This window comes from Limulus polyphemus, unplaced genomic scaffold (assembly GCF_000517525.1).
Source record: "Limulus polyphemus unplaced genomic scaffold, Limulus_polyphemus-2.1.2 Scaffold2182, whole genome shotgun sequence".
NCBI classification, from domain to species: Eukaryota; Metazoa; Arthropoda; class Merostomata; order Xiphosura; family Limulidae; genus Limulus; species Limulus polyphemus.
In genome coordinates this window covers 133,295-154,311 of record NW_013667792.1, presented here as the reverse complement: position 1 = coordinate 154,311, position 21,017 = coordinate 133,295, and the positions used below count along the sequence as shown (strand labels likewise).

Below are 21,017 nucleotides of genomic sequence, written 5' to 3'. Positions count from 1 at the left end.
CACATTATTGGTCCACTGGATATATTATTGTCACAATGATGTGGTTGGTACATTTATAAATGCTTATTTCTGTCCATACCATTGGGCTACTATTACTATTCTTGTTACAATGAGGTGGTTGGTACATTTATAAATGATTATTTCTGTCCACATTATTGGTCCACTGGATATATTATTGTCACAATGATGTGGTTGGTACATTTATAAATGCTTATTTCTGTCCATACCATTGGGCTACTATTACTGTTCTTGTTACAATGAGGTGGTTGGTACATTTATAAATGCTTATTTCTGTCCATACCATTGGGCTACTGTTACTGTTCTTGTTACAATGAGATGGTTGGTACATTTATAAATGCTATCTACAGAAATATTGAATACAAGTCTAAAGAGGTTATAATTTCATTGTACAGGTCACTGGTTAGGCCACATTTGGAATATTGTGTTCAGTCTTGGGCTCCTTACCTTAGGAAAGACATTTAATTCTTGGAAAGGATTTAGAAAATGGTTACTAGAATGGTGCCGGGGATGGAGAGGTTGTCATACAATAAGAGTTAGGAGGGATTTAATTGAGGTGTTTAAGATTGCAAAGTTAAATGATATTGTTGATGTATCAACTTTTTTCAGTAACTAAGGGACACAAATATAAATTTTGGGAAGGTAGGAGTCATCTTCAGCTAAGAGAGTTTTATTTTTCTAACAGGGTGATTGTCCTTTGGAATAGGTTGCCTTTGTATGTTCTGGAAGCAGTAAATTTAAGTGAGTTTAAGAATAAGCTTGATAAGTATATGAATGATAAAGGTTGGCTTTAAGATTTTTCAATAGAATTATTTTAATTTAGTTTAGAGGATGGAACAGCCCGAGATGGACCAACAGGTCCCATGTTGTCCCAGAACATTATGTTATGGTTGTGCAAGACATTGACTTAAATTGTGTATTAGTACATATAAGGTTGTGTAAGACATTGATCATTATTAATTGTGTATTAGAACATAAAAGGTTGTGTAAGACATTAATTACAAAGGTTTATTAGATCTGTAAGGCTGTTTTTTGATGAAAATGTTGCTGGTTTGGTTTGTAATGTTAATTTCAGTTTGTACTATCTAATTAGATTTCAAGGAAACTGAAAACATGGGAAAATTTTTACATGATATTCACGATCGATGGAAAGTTGTTTCAATAAAACTTCGGACTACTGGAAATACTCTTTATGATGTTGTTGCTCACTGGGAACAATTCACAGCAGGCTTTGGTCCATTAGTTAATTGGTTGGGTCAAGCAGAAATAACCGTAAATCTGTCCGAGGATGATAAATTGGTAAGTCAGCTGCTAGAACTTAGAAGAATATGATATATTAGGATAAGCTTGAATACAAAACCTTTTTTAGTAAACTTTGAAGGTAATAAAGATATAGTTCTTTTATTTAAATTGAACCAATAACAAATTTTTTATTTTTTGTATTTTAAGGAATTTTTCCAGGATATACCTGCATGGCAGGAAAAGAAAATAAGGTTAGTTGAAACAGGTGAATATTTGATAGCAACATGTCGTGAAAATGTTGCTCAGAAACTGAAGACTCAAATTGCTGATGTCAATCGTCGATGGGATAACTTGTTTCCTCTTGTAAGTGGGAAATTTTAATTTAGCGGTGATTTCTCTTTCATTGATATTTTCATAATCTGAATTTAATAATATTAATTTTTTATGTTACTTTTTAAAACACAGTAGCTTATGTTTATATAATTAATAATTAATGGTGTTCATTTATTTTATGCTAATTTATAACACAGAAGCTTATGTTTATATAATTAATAATTAATGGTGATCATTTTTTTATGCTACTTTATAACACAGTAGCTTATGTTAATATAATTAATAATTAATGGTGTTCATTTTTTTATGTTACTTTATAACACAGTAGCTTATGTTTATAAAATTAATAGTGTTCATTTTTTATGTTACTTTATAACACAGGAGTATATTCTTATATAATTATTAATTGATAGTATTTGTTTTTTTGTTACTTTATAACACAGTAGCTTATGTTTATATAGTTAGTAATTTATAGTGTTCATTTTTTATGTTACTTTGTAACACAGTAATTTATGTTTATATAATTAATAATGTTCATTTTTATGTTACTTTTTAACACAGTAATTTGTGTTTATATAATTAATAATGTTCATTTTTATGTTACTTTGTAACACAGTAGCTTATGTTTATATAGTTAGTAATTTATATTGTTCATTTTTTATGTTACTTTGTAACACAGTAGCTTATGTTTATGTAATTAATAGTTTTCATTTTTTTATGTTACTTTGTAACACGTAGCTTATGTTTATATAATTAATAATTAATGGTGTTCATTTTTTATGTTACTTTATAGCACAGTAGCTTATGTTTATATAATTAATAATGTTCATTTTTATGTTACTTTGTAACACAGTAGCTTATGTTTCTATAGTTAGTAATTTATAGAGTTCATTTTTTTATGTTACTTTATAACACAGTAGCTTATGTTTATATAATTAATGTGTGTGATATATGTTTTTTTTTAATTTACTACATTTCCAAAATGGTTTGATATTAATTTAAGTAACTATTATTATAGCATGATTCCATTATGTTTTATATATCTCTTGTAATCTCACACTTTCAAGTATATTAATTAGTAGTACAATAACTGTTGAAAGCTCTTAGCTGTTTTAGTAACTGCTATAAATTTTTGATTACTGTGTCCTTTTATATGTGTTAATAAATGCTAATAATAACTAAGGTATTGAAACCTGACAGTATTCTGTGGGTTTATATCTATAATAACATAATAACTAAGATAATAATTCTTGAATCCTGACATTATTGGTCACACTAATATCTACTACAATGATATCAGAACTAAGATATCCCCAGTAACCCTTATGGTATTAGACATGCTAAATATTTGTTGTTTTTTATTAGATTCAAGACTACCTCTTTGCTGGAGAAAAATTACGAGCACGACGACTGTTTCAGAAAGACCTAGAGAAACTTCAACAGTGGCTACAAAATACTTCAGCCTTGCTGTCTTCTCCAGTGGACTGTGTCCCTAAAGAATTAATGGATAAATCAAATAAAATCAAAGTAAGCTTCTTCCGTTGACTATGTCCCTGCAGAGTTAATAGAGAAATCAAGCATAGTTAGGGTTAATTCTCCTGTTGCTGTGTCCCTGCATATTTAATAAGGAAATCAAACATAACTCAGGATTGATTCTTCTGTTGACTGTGTCCCTGTAGATTTAATAAGGAAGTCAAGTATAGTAAGGGTTAATTCTCCTGTTGACTATGTCCCTGCAGATTTAATAAGAAAATCAAGCATAGTTAGTGTTAATTCTTTTGTTGACTGTCCCTGCAGAGTTAATAAGGAAGTCAAGCATAGTTAGGGTTAATTCTCCTGTTGACTATGTCCCTGCAGATTTAATAAGGAAATCAAGCATAGTTAGTGTTAATTCTTTTGTTGACTGTCCCTGCAGAGTTAATAAGGAAGTCAAGCATAAATCAGGGTTAATTCTCTTGTTGGCTGTGTCCCTGCACAATTTCTTGATAATCAAATAGGGTAAGGGAAGTTCTCTTAGCTAAATGAGAGTTTGATGCATGCAAACTTCTATCACCAAGTATGGATTACTAGTGAAACTTCTTATTGATATTTCTTATGTATAATATTTATTACAGTTTACAACACACACACACTTCTACTGGCACCTATAGATGACTTGTAGAGAGTGGTGATGATTAACTTACGGTGATACACATTACTCAATGGACTAAATAACTTATAATGTAGTTATGACATGTCAGAAGTATTGTTATAAAATAATGTTATTTAGTCTATTGTTTGTAGTGTCTCACCTCACCACCATCACGGGGTACAATTTCTGAGTCGTGTCTACAGTTCCAAGTGGTTGTCTGATCTTCATTTGTAAAATGGACAGAAATAAGCATTTATAAATGTACCAACCACCTCATTGTAAACAAGTAACAGTAGCCCAATGGTATGGACAGAAATAAGCAGTGTGCTGTTGCTAGTGGTAGGGCAAATAGGATTTTAGGTTGTTGGATGGCTTTAGAGACTAATTGACTATTACACCATGATCCCTTTCCTTCTTAACACTATTAATGTTATTTCCATCCAAATTATACTTTCAATTCAATTTATGATAACCCACATGCTTTATCTTGCATTTATTATAATCAAAACCTATCTGTCATTTATTTGACCAACTCACTAAACGATCTAAATTATTTTGTAAATCAGCAGCATCTTCTTCACAGCTAGCAACACCCAGGACATTAATATCATCTGCAAATTTAAGTAATTTATTGACTATCCCTTCATCTATGTCATTGATGTAAATTAAAAAGAGCAAAGGCCCTATGGCTGAGCCCTGAGGTACCCCAGAAGTGACATTAATCCAGTTTGACTGAACCCCATTTGTAACAACCCTCTGCTTTCTTCAATCCAGCCACTCTTCTATCCAATTTGCTAACTTATCCTCCACACCTATAGAGCTATATAAGCCTTTTATGTGGCACCTTATCAAATGCTTTCTCAAAATCCAGATACATCACATCTACATCCTTACCCTCATCTACATAAGCAGTAACTTTTTCAAAGAATGCTAAAAGATTTGTAAAGCAAGATTTTCCCTTAGTGAAACCATGTTGACAATCCAATAAAATTCTAAACTTTGTTAAATGACCTTGCAAAGCATCTTTTAATAGACTTTCCAAAACTTTTCCCACAACTGATGTAAGACTAATGTGTCTATAATTACTGGGACAATTTTTATCATCTCCCTTGAAAAGATGAGTTACATTAGCTAACTTCCAATCCTCTGGTATCTGCCCACCATTCAAGGACTGACAAAAAATAGTAGTAAGTGGCTCACATATCCAATCTTTAACCTCCTTCAAAACCCTTGGGGAAATGTCATAGTTTTATAAACTTTCCAATTTTTTCTTAACCAGCTCAGAATTAATGCAGTTATCTAGTTCGATCTTGTTTCCATCTATCAACTGTTCAAGATGGGGAATACTGCTTAAATCTTCATTAGTAAAAACTGAAGAAACAGCAAAATTTAATAACCCAGCCATCTCATAATCATCAGATACCAGCCTTCCTTTATCATCCCTTATGGGTCCTAACCCATCCTAACATTTTGTTTACCCTTAAGGTATTTAAAGAAATCCTTACTGTTAATTTTAACCTTTTCTCATACATCATTTTTAAGTCCTAATTTTCTGTTTCACCAACTTTCTTGACCTTCCTGTTGACTTGCATATTCAAAATCACTTTAATATACTGTACTCAACACTCTGTATATGATACATGGAACAAAAACCTAGATACCTCATGCTCACAAGCCAATAATTCAATTACTGTACTTCTCCACTTGTTATGATACCTACCCCATAAGAATTAATGGTTTTATTACTTTATTGCCACAGATACTTAGACATTTCCTCAAGTAACAAAGGAGAAAGTTGTATGGAAATTAATAACCCTTATGGTTAATGTACTAATTAACTGAGAATTACAAAATATACATAAAAGTTTTAAGGTTTTTTTATGATATCTGTTTAATGTATTTAACTGATTATTTTTGGTAAGGTTTTGGGTCATTTTTTGGCAGTTAATTTTTATTGCAGTAGTAGCAACTGACTCCTTAAGGTTATGTGTAAATAAATCTGCAAAGGTCACAACACTGGCTTTAGAAACAGCTCCTCCAAAAAAATCACTTTAAATTCTAGAAGTTCCAGTGACATGCAGCATCAGACTTAGTAAATGGTTGCTCTATCACACTGAAAACTGTATTTGAATTGGAAATACATCCTAGCCCTTTCTATAATTTCTTGGGTTGGTTGGTTGTTTGGGGCGTAATGATGCAAAGCAACTAGGCTATCTCCACCAATTTTATTTCTTGAACATCTCTTAGGTCTAGATTATTTTTTGCTATGACAAAGTGTAATGTCTTAAGCAAACAAATGCCAGCTTAGATTGGTTACAAACTGAGATAAGCTTTTATTTCCCCAACACACTTTTAAGGTACCAAATCTACCTAAAAATACAAAAAAATATGTCATTCCAACCAAAAAGATCAAAGTAATTGTTTCTCAATAATTCAGTTTTTCAAGTAGCATCAAATTAGAAAGAACTGTCGAGACTATTAAAGCCAAGTCAGGTTTTCAATTTTATCATTCATATACCCACACTGGGAGGTGTGATAACTTTGCATTTACTGAAAAAGAATTTGATATTATAATCTTTATCCATGTGACAAGTAATACAGGAACATGTACTAATTATATGATTTGCTGTAGCTACACGATAGTTCATATGTGGAAAGTACAACAGAAAATATAATTATGTATATTAAATAACTTCCACATGTCTACACGTATGTGTATACATAATATACTGATAAGACTACAAAAATAAATGTTTTGAAAGTACAACTACATATTTGTCAAGTCTATAAAAAAAAACACTGTTTTCTGGCAGTAAAATAATGACCTTGACATTGCTTATAACACAAGGCAAAACAAAAATGACTGGAACTATACGTAGGTAGTAGTGTAGTTTTTTCTAAATGAAACTCCACACCAATTTCCAATTCATTTCAAATGAATAATAATTTTAAAATTTGGTTGTCTATGGAACCTTTTACAAGTGCAATCTGTTCTAACTTCAAAATAAAACGTGGTGGGTCCAAAAGTAGTTTTACAAAAAGTTGTGCAAACCTTTGTTTACAATAATATAATTTGTATGTATGTATGATTTGTTTTAGCTCAAAGCCACACAATAAGCTAACTGAGCTCGTCCACCTTAAGGACCCAAGATTTTAGAACTGGAAGCCTGTACACTTACCACTGACCTTACATTTTTTGAAACTGCCTTACTTTGGCCTAGAATTTAACCCTAGATAAAAACCTAACCACAAATGCTTAAACATTAATATTCCCAAAAGCTCTTCCACTAATATAAAGAAAAATGTATGATCTAAGTAAATTACACAGAAGATTCTGCAAAAAACACAAAAAAAAACTTGCACTTACACTTCCAGTAAAGTCGTATTTTGCCCTAACCTTTTCCACTTTTCTCTCAGCCTGTAAAATAAACATCCTGTGTTTATCTATATACTGACTAATCAAAACATATAATACTATTTTTAAAACTTTCAAGCACTCGTCTTGTGCTACTTGTTCAGTTTTAAGAGAGGTATTTTCATAAGAAAAGCTATTTTTATCATTTGATGGAAATATGGAGTTCATCTAAAAATATGTAAATAAGTTATGATTAACCACACCAGTGTGATGTGCTATAGAATAAACAGCATAACACAAAATATACTACAAGTAAAAGTAAACACTATAAACTAAAGCTATTACTTTAAAAGACAAAATTCCTTTTTTTTTAGAATTATGTTGGGTAGTGACCATCTTTAAATCTTTTATAAAACTATTCTCACAGTTTTTAATTAGTATCTACATTTTGAAACATACACTTTTTTAACAGGATGATTTTGTTCAGTAACTTGTTCTCATTTGAAAGAAAAGCAAATATAACTGTTACAAATGTACATGTTCTTATGTAACAGGAAGTATAAGAAAATACACAGGCCAGGACCAAAACATATCTATAATCACACAGTGAAATGGTGTGGAAGTTTATCAAAAACACAGAAAATTAAAATATGTCAATCTTCCTTATAATAAGTATGTACTATGAATGATTTCAACAGTTAATAATAATCATATGCCAAATAAAGACTAAAAAAATTATCAGATGCAGCTATACATAAAAATTATAATTTTGCACCTATCATCTGCAGATGTATTCATTTCAAAATGCATAATAGAAATGTTTGTATTTAAACACTACAAAATTAGATAATTAAATCACATTACATGCCTCACAGTTCAACTAATTTGTCAATAAATGTTAATACAGATCAAAGGATTTTTAATATTTTCGTAAATACTATGACTTTGTTTCCTCCATCACTCTGATAATGCCTCTGATATAGGCAAAACTAGTCAGTACATTTGAAAATGTTTTTTTTTTGTTTATGTGTCTCAATTTATTAAATTAATCAGTAACAGTATGACCATATTTCAGTACACATGAATGACAGTAGAGAATGGTCACTAGGCACATACTGCTGACCATACAACGAGTATATATATATGGTCTACAATAGTATATGTTATACTTTCCTTGTTCACTAAGAAACATTTGAAATGGCTTCAAAATTATTTCAAAACAATTTTTACAGCAAAGAGAGAATAAAAAAAAGTTGCATTTACAGTCATGGTGGTAACTAAGTTCTTCCAAAAATAAAATAAAAAAAGAAGTAAAAAGGGCACATACAAAACTAGACAAACTGGATAAATGAGCTACAATTAGTTGAAGTAGGTGGGTGATTTAGCCGGCACCTAATAAAAACCCTGCATATATATAATATTTATATAGGTTTGTCATATATGTAAACTTAGAAGCAGCCATTTATTAATAGATATTGGCTAACAGAGAAATTCAGTGACAACACTACATACATAAAGAAAATTATAATTAATTTAAGAAAGAGAAAAATTATGTTATGAATAACAACTTAATCTTTTGTATTTTTTATATTAAATATAAGTGCTATCTTAATAAACATTAAGTTGTGTATTAAATGATAATAGAAAGGATTGATTGTTATATTAAAACAATATTGGATATGCAAAGCAGCAAGTCACATGACAAACACAGCCAACAAAGTCACAGTGAAAAGACATGTAACAGAACTACATTTTGGCATTTTGCAAGTAGTGTGATGCCACCAAAAATTGATCACTTTTAGGAAGGGTATGTAACAGCCATTTCCAAAGCAAAATACTCATACACTTGTGTTCAAATCCAGGATTTAGAAAATGGATTAATCAATTTCGGACACCAGAACCATCCAGAAAAAGACTTGCAACAAGTTGTAACCCAATTGTGGTAAGCAAAGCACAGTATCTTATTATAGATGAAAATCTACAAACAAAGGTCATTGGCAAAAAGTCATCCATGTGCCCCAGGAAACAGTATGCAAAATAATTACTTAAAAAGGATTTCATCTGGAAAACAGACCAATAGTGGTATGGGTTCACATAGATAGAGCTTTCAGACATACCTCCTGTTCAATTGTCTCATACCTCAATCAACTGGAGAATGAAATAAGTATTCATGCTATTTTATTCAGACATACTGGTCAAGTCACTGGAAGAAGCACCAATGGATTCATCTATGATTGGACTGTTGAAGCTATCATTCTTTTATGCTATATGGATTCTGGAAATAATCGGGGAGGAGGAGCATGCTTTGGATATGACAGGCTTCAGACGAAGCCTGTCATAATATAGAGCATGACTAGACATAGCAATATTGAGTCTGTATAATCTAACAAAAAAGAAAGCCTCTCGAGTAACCTGTTTTTATAAAATATTTCTAACATTTTTAAAGAACTATGGAGATTTGCCCCTATTGAGTTAGAGAAATGCCATAGGCACATACTCCATTACAAAGGCAGTATGTGTAAAAATTATGCAATTATTATTTATGTGCATAGAAAGACAAGCATTCCTTAATTCTATTACACTAGAAGTCTCAAATTACTAAAACAGTATCAATTTTGTCATTAATCATACCAGAGGTTATTCAAAATATTACAAATGTAGATTTACTTACTGGCTGTATGAGTGGTGTAGTGTCCAGGTAATGAAGTTTATAAAAGTTTAATAAAGAAGGGATGTCAGGAAACATTTGGTCGCCAATTCTGAACCTTGTCTGGTCTCCTTGCTGTATTTTATTTATTATGTAATGACTTACTTTATTGTCCTCTCTAGAAATAAAGTGAGAGAGAGAGAGAGAAAATAAAAGGCCAAAAGAATTGTAAATAAACATATATAGCCAAGTGGTTGTCTTATTTCTATCTTTGTAACCATAGATGTAAAAGCTTGGTTACAACTGTAGCTTATATGTCTTTATCAATGACAGTTACAACTACATAAATCATGTATATTTGTATATTCTAAATAAAACAGATATTACAGATAAAACCTTTCTTCTTCATATAAACTTAAAATCTCATCAGACTATACATATAGTAAAATTGACTTCTAAAAACAATTACACTGATACTACTTAGCAGGAAAAAACAGTAAAATATGATAATTCTAATGAATATGCATAGTTCAAGTAAACAATACACATGAAAAGAAACAAAAGCCTCACAAATCTTAATTCTCCGTGTACATGAGTCACCAAGTATAATGTTCAGCTTCATTCAATGTCACAATGATCAGGTAAACACGTCAGATTTTACTGCATTTTGTTTTCAGCAATATTACAAAAGCCCTGGACATATTTAATTAACTTGTGTTTATGTCATCATGTCAATGCTGTGCTAATGTAGATTTTCTTTACAAACCATTTTCACATCTTACAGAGTATGAAAACATTTTGTATGAAGATAAAAGTGATACATAAAAATTTCAGGAAAATTATGAAACAATAATCAAAAACATTTAAAAGCACAGTTAATTTTGCGATCATACATACAATTTAGAGATATATGTTTGAGATAACATGTATACGTAATCTATCACTTAAATACATAGGTTTATCAATTTTACATACCTGCCATATGTTTTATTGCATTGCAAACAACAATAACAAAAACAACATGGTGAAATAGTTTCAAACTTGACATGTACTTTCTACAGAACATGCATCTTCTCTAAAATGTGATATTTGTACGAATTCCCAGCTTTGGATATTCAAAAGGACTCTGTGAATTTTTTTTAACAATCAAAATGTTTACCTTTGCTGTACATTTCAATTAATAGTTTTTATGCTTTCCCATATTCCTGTAAAACTTTCCAAAGGGATTTTATAAAATTGTAAATTCTGTCTTTCTATTGATTCAGAAAACACCACATGTAGTTTCAATGTGTTTATAATCACTGATGTACATTAAAAATAACTTTTTCATGATACCAAAATTATAAGCAAGCCAACTTTTTAATCAGAAGATTTCATATGAAACATTTAGTAAGTTTAAACCTGTTTTGCATTTATTTGAATATTTTACTACATTTTTGGAAATTTTCTTAGTCTATTCAAGCAGTTATTTAGTGTGATAAGGCCTAGTGCAAACCATAACAAACAGCAGCCTTGTCATAAAATCAAACTTCATACAGATGAGTGTAAAATAGCCCACGATTTCTCAAAACCGAGATATAGGCAATTTACTTAATAGTCCACGACTTCTCAAAACTGACATATACGCAATTTACATAACATCGTAACAACTGAGGTTGAGAAACTGTAGTTTGCTAAAACTGTTAAAATTATACTTGTATTGAAGTTATAATGTTCAAGTTAGTGCCATTTTGTTCAGAATCAATGTTTTGATTTCCCTAATAGCAAACTTTAAGTTCTGTATTATACTAAGAAAAGATTCAAGAAATTCACTAACAATAATGTTTTTGGTCAAATGCACTGAAATCAACCTAAAATCAGATGTTTTATTTTCAAAAACTTTTTATGCAAAAGTTTAAATGGACTTTTTTTTTCTGAAGAAATGTCAATACTGAAATATCTAAAAAAATGTGTGGAAGAATGACTAAAAGTTTCTTTCTTATACAAATTTTAAAAATTCAATGGTGCAGTTTTACAATTGGGAAACATGAACTTTGACAGGCACTAAAGGATTTCAATTATTAAAGTGCTATTCTAAATCTTTCAATTAAAATAACTGATTTTGGTTGTTTCTTTATATGCTAAAATTTAAAATTACAGACCTGACACACAGTACTAGGTCTCCCTGTATAGTAGCGCTGTTTCTGACTATAAAAATTCCTGCCTCATTTTCTGCCATCAACAGGTCTGTAGCCTCCTGTCTTGTCATAGGACCAACAAACCAACTTCAGAAAAAGAAACAAACTTAAGCTTTAAAGAAAGTAATACAATATAAAATAAAAATAAATAAATATATATATACTTCCTTCCACATCAGAATTAATTTGTTTTAGATCATAATCTGCAACAACATTTTTCAGAGACAGATACTGAACACACCTGTGTTCGCCATGTTCTTAATGTGTTCATCAATAGTAAATTCTCCACTGCTAGGTTTTGTATTTATTAGTTTAGCATGAATGGTCCTGGGTACAAGATAAGCCATGTTGTTAAACTCAATGCATTGGCCAGTCAGCACTGAGCTGTTGATTAATAATTAGATGATGCCCTCCCACGTTGTCACAGATCACATGAATTTCCTCAAAATAATAAGGCAACAAAAAAGTTTAAAGTCAGTAAATTTTATTAAATTGGTCAGTATATCAGCAGAAATTGGTGAAATTAAAATTTCCAAGGTTCTAATATCAAGAAATTCTCTCAGTCAACCCCAATTTCAGACAGTCAGTTGGGTTACAGCAAACAAATATTTTAAAGTATTTTTACTTGGTAAATAAATGCAATGTACCCAAAAAAATTGTTGTACAACCTCTGAGTTTATTTGTATTAATATATTGATAGCAATACGGCATTAAGAGTGTACAAATTGATTATTATGCTTAGGTATTGCAATCAATATATTTGAAGTACGTTTTTAACATTAAAAGACTTGAATGTACTTCAATACAAAGAAAGTAAATACTTGTGTAAAAAAACGATAATGCTTAAAATGTTCTTTGCACATGTAATCTGCAATTCAAGGTACCGAATACTGTACATGATTCATGGGTATGTCATGCATGGCTAAATTGATTACATTACACATTTATGTATCACTAGACCACCCATGACACGTTGGGTCACCCACTATTCAGAGGTTATTAAAAATTCAAGCTAATTTCAATATTGCACCGAAATGAAGGTTTATTTGGAGATAATTTAATTAAATATTTCAATCCATTTGTGTTATTCGTAATTCAAAAAAAGATATTTGATTGTTGATCGGGAGTAAAAGGAAATACCATTTCATTTTTCAAAAAAGTGAAGTCAGAGTTTTCAGGTATTGTGATGAATTAGTTCATTATGTCGTGGTCTTTTCTCTTAAACATTCTACAAATATGAAACAGTAACACTTTATTTTTTCTTCAAATTACCTACCATAACCAAGACACATTATTGAGAATTCAATGACGAGAAACCCACTTTGAGACTAATAATGGCTGGAGACGGCTTGAATGGGTAATGAAGAAAAACTTTAATATAAGTTTAACATGACAGCAAATGTACAACATTTCGACAAGATTTGGTACCTGATGATGACAAAATCTTGTCGAAACGTTGTACATTTGCTGTCATGTTAAACTTATATTAAAGTTTTTCTTCATTACCCCATTCAAGCCGTCTCCAGCCATTACATTATTGAGAAATTCTTCAAGATCTTGTTTTTGTCATCTTACGCCTTTTAACGAAGATGAGAACACTGACATGGAAATAGATTTGAACAAAGAAGTTTCATAAAGAGCACGAACGGTTATGTGATGTAAAATTACTCATGCTATAAATTTTCATAAAAGTGACCCCAAAAAATGGAGCTAACTCGCTAACCTGTAGCTCGATTTTAATAAAACTTGTTTTATTCTGTTTCTATTCTCATTTCATTACAAATATGGCACTATTGTGCACCATTTTTGCTGTATTTAATTACAGACAAGCAGACAATCTCAGAGTTTTAGTAGTATATAGATATACAAAGAAGGACAATAGGTATAAAAACCAACTAAAGAATAGGAGCCCAAGTTGAGTTTTTATTGGAACCATGACCTTAACTTAAGGAAATTAAATACTGCAGATCAATTGTACTTGTGTATGTACATTTTTAAATCTCAATTTAAAAGTGATAACTGCACTTGAAAATTTTCAGTATTAATTAACTGTGTGCAATTTCCTTACTTTGATAATGTTCACAAAATAACAGCTTTTTGTACTTACTACTATGTGCTTGCAAAGCATGGTGTGTTTTTTTTGCCAGCTTTATAATAATGATAAAACTTGAATCACAGTTGTGATTTTGTGTGTTAATCAATTATTTCTGGCCTACAACAAATCATGGTCATTAAGTTAGGAGCAATGAACAGGTCTAATACAGTGTTTGCATCTTCCAGTTTCTACAATTTCATGATGTCATGCCTGAAAGCATCTGTGGCATCTTAGCCAGACAGACATGGTGATACACACAAGAAATCAGTAGCATTTAATTTCAGGGAGTGATATGCAAAGTTTAATTTTGGAACTTAACAAATTTAAGCAATGAGAATGGTATATTAAAGCTCTTGAATGAAATTGTAAATAAATTTATTATGTTAATACTATGTAGAGTGTATTTTTCCTGATTTTCAGAAAGGATACCATTATGTTTTGATTTTCAATATGTCTAAGCCAACTATATAGATTAGAGTTGGATACTTTTGGTCATAAAATTAACAGCTATTTACTGTATGACCAAACTAGTAGAACAAGCATATAATTAAAAGATTAAAAACAACATTATTACATTAGTCAGACAAATTCTACTGGTCACTGGTCACATATCATACATTTTTTAGTGCATATTGCACTAAGCATCAACTTTATTTTTAGGCCAAATTTTACCTAAGGTAAATATTCTTATTAATAATTATTACATATTCTGATTAGCAATTTTGCCTTACTTTTAGATTTGTCATACTGATTTCATTAGAATGAATACTTATTTCTTCTAAAGTTTTTTCTCAGTTACTACATAAAAAAATTACTTATTTTCTTACTATTTCACAAGTGTAAGACATTTCAAGGATTTTGTATACTTGTTCATGGTTAGGGAAGACCCTCTTGATTACTGAAAAGTCAAACTCATTAACCATTCCTATGTACTTGTTATAACTCTCCTGTATACAGTATTCCAAGAGAGGCCTATCTAGTGACTTTTACAGGGAATTACCTCTTTTAACTTGTAATCAGAATATCTATAAATAAACTTTAAAATTCTATTAGCTTTCCTTCTGAGCACTACCTCAATGGACTGATTGACCTGCCACTATGCTGAGATCCTTTTTTTTCAATCAAGTTATTGAGTGGGTTACCATCTATATATATAAAATACGATCCAAGTCACGCATGATAACTCAAATGCATAGCCTTGCACTTACTACGATTGAAGGCTTTTGCCAAATATTTGTCCAACTTACTAATTGACCCAAGTCATTCTGTAGTACCTCAACATCAATAATACAACTAGAACGAGTTGGGCAATTAATGGAATTTACTTATCAATTAATTGTTGGGCAGGTTAACTGATTACACTCAACTAATCAATTATTCTCACAAGACACAGAAAGTTAAAAAAAATGTAATAATTGAAAACACTAGTTTTTATTAGTTGAGTATTTTTGAGAATCATGACATCGATAAATTAAATTGAAAAACCTTGAATTAATTGAAAATAATAATAATAAGAAATTATAATGACAATATTTTGATTTGGATAGTTTAATATAATCAGCAAACTACTAATTTTTTGATTTGTGCCCATATCCATATTATTAATGAAAAAACAAAAGGAAAAGAATCAAAGCACTAACATCTAAGGCAATGCACTAGTAACAAGGATCTACTTTTACTAAACTCCATTGGTAACAACTTTTTTCTTTCCCTCATTCAACCACCTGACAATCCAATGAACTAATCTTTCCCCAAACCACACCAGTATGACTTTCTTAGCTAACCTTCTTTGTAGCAGATTTTCAAAGGTTGTCTGAAAATGTACACACACACCATTGTTGGCTTTCTTTCATGATATCATATTTCACTACATAATTTTGAAATTTGTTTTTAAATTATTATTATTATTAGCAGACTCTAGCCCATAACTTTCAGGGGAAGGGGGGGTTGTCTGATGCTTTTTGGAATTTTGAGTTTCTCAATCTCTATATTTACCACAGATTAATATTCAGACAATTCTAATCAATTCCAATACTTTCCATAGAATGCTCACTCCACGCGAATGTTATCAAAATGTGTTAATACAACAGTTTCATTTGAATAGCTTCTTTATAATCATAAAGTATTTCTACATTTAACACTCCTTGTGTTGCTTGTCATCTTTCAATGAATGTAGAAAAAACCTCAAGTACAATGTAGTGAATTTTATGCAATTTATCCATGTTACACAAAGGAGTGTGATGATGTACCCAGAAGTTCTGATTTTAGAATTGTATATCATATAAAACATTAAACATTATACTACACAATTAACAACCAAAATGAAATTTAAGTGAAATATTGAAGATAAAACTAAGAAATTGTATATAGTTTTCAAACACTTATTTTTATTAGGATAATCAATGTGTTGATATAAAACAAAATTCATTAAATTTTTGGAAAAACAGGTTATAATGTAATGAAAGATCAAAGAAAACTAATTATATGAATTAACTGAGTTAATCACACAGCTATAAAATGGAGTCATCTGAACTTTTAACATTGTCTTTGCACACCTACCATTAACAAAAAGTAATATTTAAATACATCCTTTACTTTCAGGAAATCATATATGCCCATTTTTTTTCTATTCCTGATTCAAATACATTCACTTACTTCAGAACAAAGTATAGGTATATACTACTGATTTATATCCAAATTTGAACCTGTGACATTTTGAAATTGTGACCACAAACAAATATTAGCAACAAAAGGAGGATTGACAAATATCAGTGACCAAAAGTTAATAGCACAGTTACTATCAAAGTAGTATTTCAAAAAAATACATGTAGAGAAAAAAATGAAATTATTTGACACCAATTTCAGACCAATGGTGTCAATTAAAATAAAATTTTAGATGTTACACATTTGTCTGGAAAATGTGTTACTGTTGCATACAAATAAGATTATTATAAAGTACCTTTTAGTACAGTTGACAACTAACTAAGAGAATTTTTGAATGTTTCGACATAATTATTAAAAAAAAAAATTGGAAACTACCAAAAATTTAAAGGATGACAACATTTTCTGGTTGTTTACTATAACATCAAATCACAGTTAAGAGCATTTAGACATTTTTATCAGCAAAATATCTTCACATCTAAGATGTACAAGTTGAGAATGAATGGAAATGCAGGAGTCAAAGGTCAAGAAACTCATATGAGCATAACGAGGTAAAATTATACAATGATATAGCACTGTGAATATAACAGGTAAATGTCAATGACAGTTGTGATGAAATATAGGCAAAAATATGAAGTATAAAAGACAGGCATCAAATATCTATAATTTTTTTGATAAATGACCTCTGAAAAGGCCACACCCTTTACGATTATTAGAGAATCTCTTACAAAAATATTTACTACTTCTTATTTTGTCAAGCCAACATTTTAAGTTACATTCCATTATAAAGTCTGTGAACTTACCTGTTTTTATCATATGGATCAAAACTCCCTGCCATTATTCTGTAGAGTGAATTGGAATAAACACTTTTGCCTTTTCCTTACACTTGAATTCTGTTCAATTCAAGACTGATTCAATTTCAAACTGGCATAAACAGCATCACAAAATAGAAGAGAGTAGCACCTTTATAATAGTCCAGTATTTAAAAGCAAGTTAAACTGTTATTCAAGCCTTTGCTTTACCATAGGCCTTTTACACCTTAAATGTTTTTAATGACAAGTATGCCAAAATTTTACTTAAGTTCAGACTACATTGCAATTAAACTTAAAGATGTACTACGAACAGTTAACTAATTTTAAAACAATATATACATTAGCACTGAAATTCTGTTGACATAACTACAATGCACCAATCAAGATATTTACATCACAAAACCAAAAACTTAGCACTAACATCAGTATATTAATTATGTTCACTTGCATTATTACATAGCAAATGCTGAATATATGATTAAGTTCAAGCTAAAATAAGCATTATATGTATTAGTATTAGCTTTAACAAAATATTTTTAAGTTAAAAAAAATGAAGTATTCTACGTCCAACTAAATCTTAACTGCAATTATTCTAATTTTCATCCAAAATGCAACAGTTTTATCTTCAAGTTCTAAGTTATACTAGGCACAGTATAGGCCTAACAAAAACTAAGTTGATGGTACAGTACAGTACAAAATTTGTTATCGTACAAAATCTAGTAAAACTAGTATGCCGATTTAAAATTATTAACCCAGGTTGGCCTATTAGTATTACTATTAGTTTTACTTTCAGACACTTTTTTTAAAATTTATATTTACTGATTATAACCTGATTATATCAGTTTCACAATCACAGAGTGGAAATTGATTTATGTTCCAACTTACAATTTACAAGGCAGTTCTATATCAAAAACGAAAAGTAAACAGCATTAACACTCACTGATTCATTCCTAAGTAATGAGCAAATATGTTATTGTATCCAGAATGTTAACACTAAAGTTAGTAATAGCTACAGATAATTTAAACAGTTAAAAATAAAAGACTGTAATAACTTGAACAAGTAACCCAGTACTAATTAGGCCTATAGGTAATACGATAAATTAATGCTAAGTAATACTAATAGTATTAATTAGTAATATAACTTGTAAGACTAAGACTAGTCCAGTAAGAATAAGCCTGAGTTAGATCAGCTAGTAGCTAAAGCTAATCAAGTTAATGTTCAAAGCTCTCTATCAAAATGAGGCGGAAGCGACCGTAATAACATAGGAAGCTTGGTTCCTCGCCCTTCCTGTTTCTATGTGTTCTTTAAACTCAAAAGAACTCTCGTACGATTTGATTTCCGACTGCTCGACTCATCTCGGGTATTTCTGTCTTCGATTTCCGCATCCAAACAGGAGCTTCCAAATAAAATAAAAAATCAATATGGCCGTTATAAAAATATGAAAACGAATATTTAACATTAAATATTAAAAATACACACATAAGTATACATTTTATTTTTGATAAAATGTTAAATTGAATAGTGTATCTTTGTTAAAAAAATATAAGGTTTAATTTTGAACTTTTCTTTAATACCAGATTGAGTATATGAACATGTCAATCAGCCACATGACAATAATGTTGAATATATCGCCATCTGTTGGTTTATTTTCTTCTTTTTTTTGATTAAAAAATGTTTTTCTTTTGGTTTGTTTGTTTGTGATTAAGCGAAAACATATAACTGGTTTTTAGCGTTATAAAAGATACTATTTCAATTTTTAACTTCCTAAGTATTACCATTTTTATTATCTTTAATCTACGTATTTTTCGGTGTATAGGACCCACTTTTGTACCCCAAAATTTGATGTCAAAATCTGCTTGCGTCCTGTACAGCGAAGGTATGAATAATATATATGTATATATACGATATACACAAGCCATCTGTAAATATATTTAACTAGGCATGTATAGTTTAGTTCAACTGAATGTGTTATTTATAACAATATTAGTTTTTTTTTCTTTTAAAAACATAACTATTTATAATGCTCCCTAAATAATAAAAAAAATAAATTATAGTAATGGAGTTAGTAAAGTTTTCCCCAACACTTTGACTTCAAAATAAGGGTGCGTCTTATATTCGGAAAAATACGGTATGTAAATATAACAGTACTGCCTGTTATATGTTGTGTATCCCTGTAACTAATTCGCAGGGTGCGGATGGATCTTCACCAAAATTAGTATGGAGGTTCATTAGATCCATGCAGGGGTACATACAAATTTTGCATTTTGCGGATTTTATGGGTGTTTTTGCGTGTGTGTGTTTTTTTTACCACGACTTCGCCTCCTGGTGATGGATCTACACTAAATTTGGCATTAAGGTTTGTTGGGTCCATGCGGAGTTGCATGCAAATTTGCGGTTTCACATTTTGTGTTTTGCAGTTTCTATGGGCGTTTTTTACAATTAAATATAAGAGAAGCAACTTGTCATGTCCTAAGAAAACCTTTCATTAATCACGAGCCCCCCAGTGGCACAGCAGTATGTCTGCGGACTTACAACGCTAGAAACCGGGTTTCGATACCCGTGGTGGGCAGAGCACAGATAGCCCTTGTGTAGCTTTGTGCATAACAAAAAACAAACAAACATTAATCATGAATCGAGAAAACTTCCGTCCAGGGGACGGGTACTTCAGCTAGTAAAATAATATATAACATAAAAATATCATACATCTCAACACTATTTCGTTCGATCGTAATAATGTAAAATAGGGTTTTATGTCGGTCATATTAAATGTGGGAAATAATTTTAAGTGGTGACAGCTCCATGATGTCGTATTGTACAACTTTGAACGTAAAGTATTATGTTGATTTTTTTATTAGAGGGTGTCTAGTAATAATATTCCAGTAATAATAACACAGGTAAAAATGGCTTCAATAACGATAAGCCCATAAGTGGCCAAGCGGTAAGTCGCTAAAAACTGAGCTTGATAACCGTAGTTGGCACAGCACAGATAACTTATTATGTATCTTTGTGCTTAATAAGAAACAGTAATAATATAAAGTAGGAAACAATTAAAAAAAACATAAATATAATTTTTCTTTAATTATCCCTCCTTTAGGGAAGAAACAGTTTCATTTTTACTCACTTTGAATTACTACTCGAACAATTTTACCAGTCTTTTCTGTTGGATTTTTCTAAGAGATCTTAAGCTCCAGTTAAAAACTTATATTACAGTTTTACAACTGTATCGTGATTATCAACATTTATACATGTAAATATATCTCATGGTTTAATACTAATAAATGGCTTGAAACAGTGGTGGGATTCAAATATTTTAACAACAGGTTCTCTCACTAGCTGCATGTAAAAATATTAGATATTAAAAGAAAGGAGGGACCAGAAAGCCCCCCCCCCCCATCATCTGAGAAAATAAAAATAGGCCGTCACGGATAGTGTTAAAGATTCTTTAGAGACTTTCAATTAAAAAAGTGTTTTATAATTTTTCAACTTAACAAAATTCAAATCTTTATTAATTTCTTCCATACGTAACACGTTAAAAATATAGTTCA

At 30.4% G+C, this 21,017-nt stretch overlaps 1 protein-coding gene across 2 annotated transcripts in view; it reads right to left on the bottom strand.

The window, feature by feature from the left end:
• LOC106466192 (adapter molecule Crk-like) overlaps positions 1 to 19,095 on the bottom strand; it is a 58,036-nt gene extending 38,941 nt beyond the window's left edge. Inside the window, exons 1-6 of one of the 2 annotated variants that reach the window (XM_022394149.1) lie at positions 19,047 to 19,095; positions 18,725 to 18,868; positions 17,463 to 17,552; positions 11,868 to 11,990; positions 9,751 to 9,904; positions 7,092 to 7,142 (exon numbers count right to left, since the gene is read on the bottom strand). In XM_022394149.1, the coding sequence (XP_022249857.1) occupies positions 7,092 to 7,142; positions 9,751 to 9,904; positions 11,868 to 11,990; positions 17,463 to 17,497 (363 nt within the window). In that variant the 5' untranslated portion in view covers positions 17,498 to 17,552; positions 18,725 to 18,868; positions 19,047 to 19,095. Of the gene's footprint in view, positions 1 to 7,091; positions 7,143 to 9,750; positions 9,905 to 11,867; positions 11,991 to 17,462; positions 18,869 to 19,046 lie in introns of both variants that reach the window. The other variant, XM_013926433.2, reaches the window with a different exon arrangement.
• Positions 19,096 to 21,017: the final 1,922 nt, after the last annotated feature.